Source organism: Sinocyclocheilus anshuiensis, unplaced genomic scaffold (assembly GCF_001515605.1).
Source record: "Sinocyclocheilus anshuiensis isolate Anshui unplaced genomic scaffold, SAMN03320099.WGS_v1.1 scaffold117, whole genome shotgun sequence".
Lineage (NCBI taxonomy): Eukaryota > Metazoa > Chordata > Actinopteri > Cypriniformes > Cyprinidae > Sinocyclocheilus > Sinocyclocheilus anshuiensis.
This window is the reverse complement of record NW_015536624.1, coordinates 2,276,834-2,280,967: the sequence shown is the minus strand read 5'-3', so window position 1 is coordinate 2,280,967 and position 4,134 is coordinate 2,276,834. Positions and strand designations below refer to the sequence as shown.

The window sequence follows — 4,134 nt, the reverse complement described above, 5'->3', positions numbered from 1 at the left end:
GATGGAGCGGTCCCAGCTATAAAAGATCCCGGTCATGATTCAGAACTGCAGACGGTAAGTGAAACAGCATCAAACGTCTGTTTTGTTGGCATTCGGAACCCAAGTGCTCGTCACTCTTTAGCTCCGCCCACGGTGCGCCTCCAGGAGCTCACTTTTTCCCAGAGAGAATCTAAAGCTGTATCTTTCTTTTATAAATATGATACAACTAAAGACTGTTTGGAGATATGAAGGATGCAGTACTACTCTATAGGTACTCTACTTGAGATTGGGTGAAACTGTATGTGTTTTGGCCCCTTTAAATAAAAGAACTCTTGCACGTTCATCTTCCCCACTGCTGTAACGTTAGCAGTTTTACTAAAATGCTATGCATTTAGCCCTATGTGACGTCTGTTTTTATATTGTTTGTCAGCACACATAGCCTAAGTTACTATGTATCTGGATCAACTAACCAAGTAGACAAATATAAATGTTTATTCATAACCATGCTGAAAATAAGTGAATAATGTTAACTGATGCTAACTGTCTAGCTAACGAGCTTGCTGGTGCTAAATTGAGGTCATTTTTAAAAAATAAAGTCCAAATATTTTTATTCAACCACCTAGATAGATTACATCTGGGGGGAAAAATAAAGGATGTGATGTTCAGAACATGGTAACTAAGTAATTATCAAAGTGGGAAGTGATGCCCTCTGGGGGCATTTGGCCAGGGGTGTTTTTACACCACAGACAAGGTTTGAGAAGAAAAAAATCATTATGAAAATCTAATTATATTTTCCTTATTATATTCATTATTTCCTTGTTGGTTATTTTGGGAAAATCCCAGGTATTTTGATCAGTACGTTTATAAAAAAAATATATGCTAATATAAAATTAAATGATAAAAGTAGCCTATATAAAACTGCAAAATAAACATTCATCTATCGGTACTTTTTAATTAAGTACATAACAAAAATCAAGTACTTTTGTACTTTCACTCAAGTAAAATTGAAAACTGAGTACTTTTACTGGAGTAATATTTTATTATACAGATCTGTACTTTTACTCAAGTACTTGACTTGTGTACTTTGTCCACCACTGTACAAAATAATCGATATTGAATATAACCGCTAATCGAATCAAATCGAATTGCAAGCTTGTGAATGAGAATCAAATCGAATCGTGAAATTTTTGTCAAAACCCAGCCCAGCCTAGTGCTCAGGTGGGAAAAGGAGATAGCAGAGGCTATACTAACTCCGCCCACCAACATGTGGTTGGGTTACACAAGATTACACAAGTCACCTTTCATACAACGACTCCAGTGGCGTAGGTAATAAAGGCCATAATTTTAGCAGTTTTTTTTTGACGTGATCGGCCCGAGTTCGAATCTGCCTTTTGCCGAACTCGTTGTTCTCCCTTTTCACATCACATATCACATCGAAAAGGAATTTAGTTTCAATAAAAAATGTAATTTATTAATTTAATTTATGTATTTAGCAGATGCTTTTATCCAAAGCGACTTACAGTGCATTCAGGCTATACATTTTTTTTTTTTACCAGTATGTGTGTTCCCTGGGAATTGAACCCACAACCTTTTGCGCTGCTAATGCAATGCTCTACCACTGAGCCACAGGAACACAGAAAATGAAGGAAATATTTGAAAAGTGGAAAATAAGGTGCATCACAGATGTTTATTGGTTAAGGTTAGGGTTAAGTGTAGGGATGGCTTTATTGTCCCAAAGTGGCATGCATTTGATAATTTTAATAAAAATTATAATTTACACTTGATACGTTACTATTGCATACTGTTTTATAATATGCTACAATCTATATCACACAAAGAGTACTGTTTTTCTGCAGATATCAGCATGAACACATTTATTAATCATTTTATACAAGTTCAGTAAAGCAATAACTGACTTACATTTTAGAGGTAATATTGCTTGTTTTTGCTCAATTTTGCTAACGAAAATAATTCCAAACAAAGATCACACAGCACTGTTTTGCGTCTCTGAGCAATGGACAGTGTTTACTGTTTACAGCTTTTTGAACGAATCGGTTGAATAAATGATTCAGTGATTCACTCATTAACACAGTCGAATGCTTTGTTTCTGAGTGAATCAGCGGTTTGAATGAATCGGTTGAATCTCAATGACTCACTCATTAACAGTCACTTGCTGCCACCTACTGGCGGTTTTAATTTCACATTTCGACTATTTTTTCATGTTTTAAATTATTTCAGATATCAGTATTCAACATTTTATGTTAAAAACAAAACATTAGACCTGTTTATGCATCTTTAACGGCAGTTTAAATGCATCCATGTCCCCTCTGAGATACATTAAACTGTAGGCTAAATGCCATTTCAGATGCAAATTCCAGAAATAATTTCTTATGTTGGAATGAAAGACACTACCGGATGAAGTGCCTTCTACCAAAGTCATTTTCTGATAAGATATCTGTACTTTTACTTGAGTATGGCTTTCAGGTACTTTATACACAACTGCCCGCAACACCTCGAATATGCTGATCAGGACCATCCCCGTCACCAGCAGACACTGGTAATACGCTGGCAGATAACAGAACTATTGAAATGGTGAAAGAAACAGAGGTAAGCTGAAATATGCCCTTAAAATATCCACAACCCTAGTCTGACCTCAAAAATACTGCTTATCCAAATATTATTACAAGAAGGTGAGCAGGGGTGCAGTGAAGATCCTTTATGTCTTGACATCTGAAATGATGATCACAGCAGTATCTCAGTGAATTGCTGTGATTTAGCTGAGCTATTAAAGGTACAATATATAACAGTAGCACTTGAACTTCAGTGTGCAGTTCACAAAGGCAGACCATCACCATGGATACAGGAGCCGTTCTAATGTTTGAACACGCTTTATCTTGCATCGCTGCTAAAAAAAAAAATATATATATATATATATATATATACTTTTAATAATTTCAATAATTTTAATAATTGGTTTTTTTTGGTCATGTTCTCAGAAAGTGCCTATAAAAATGCCAGTAAAGGTGAATTTTTCTCTTATATTACATGATATCCACTCGTACAGTGTGACAAAGACCAACAGTCTAACCGATGTGTAACCTCTATAATCAAGGCAGGCTGTAGAGACGTTTCATTGTGTTTGGCAGACGTCTCACCTTCATGATCCTGATAAGGGTCCCTGAAGTGTCCGCTGTCTCGAGTTCTGTTATTTATAAACACTGAGCCGCTGACGTTAGCCAGACCCACTCTCAGGTTCTGAGGGATCGGCGTGTAGAACACAGGCATGCTGGAGACCACATCAAACACTCATCCACGCTTCTCCACTTCAGTTTGTGTGGCTTGAGATTAACTGGAGTCTTCCAAGCGCTAACCAGATTAAATCTGAGGAAACAGATGGAGTCTGACAGCAGATTAAGATGTCACCCTCACCATGAAAACCATAGTAACTACAGTTCTACAGCAAAAAAAACAACAAAAAAAACATATTCAGTGTTTCACTTGTTTTTCAGGAAAAATATGTAAACACATATAGATCAACAAAAACATATTTTGAATTAAGTTTATTTTTATATCCCATTAGCAAATTGTTATTTCTTGTTTTGAAACATAAATCTAACTGATTTAGTGAGCTTTATGCTTAAAGCAAGTGCAATATTTATACAATATAGTATAATATATTATGTATACACTAAGTTGATTAAGTTTAATAACAAAAACGTAACTAAGTTTCAGTCACCACTGTCAGCAGAAAATGAAATAAAATGTTGTATATGCATACATCCTTAATTAACTTTTAATAGTTTCAGGAAATATATTTAATATATATTTATATTTAATACAGAATATATTTAGAAAATGCATTTAAGAAAATTAAAATAAATTGAAATATAAAGTGAAAAATACTGTGTGTATGTATGTGTACATATATATATATATATATATATGTGTGTGTGTGTGTGTGTGTGTATACACTCTAAAAAATGCTGGGTTAAAAAGGGACGAACCCAGCATTTGGGTTGTTTTGACCCAGCGGTTGGGTTGTTTTGAACCCAACCGCTGGGTCAAAGCAACCCAACCTCTGGGTCAAAACAACCCAACCGCTGGGTCAAAACAACCCAAATGCTGGGTTCGTCCCTTTTTAACCCAGCATTTTTT

At 35.3% G+C, this 4,134-nt stretch overlaps 1 protein-coding gene across 1 annotated transcript in view; it reads right to left on the bottom strand.

Annotated features, from left to right (window-relative positions):
• Positions 1 to 3,264, bottom strand: part of LOC107704930 (transmembrane protein 17A-like) — an 8,935-nt gene extending 5,671 nt beyond the window's left edge. The window contains exons 1-2 of the mRNA XM_016507996.1: positions 3,135 to 3,264; positions 2,475 to 2,544 (exon numbers count right to left, since the gene is read on the bottom strand). Coding sequence (XP_016363482.1) covers positions 2,475 to 2,544; positions 3,135 to 3,264 — 200 coding nt within the window. The remainder of the gene's footprint in view (positions 1 to 2,474; positions 2,545 to 3,134) is intronic.
• Positions 3,265 to 4,134: the final 870 nt, after the last annotated feature.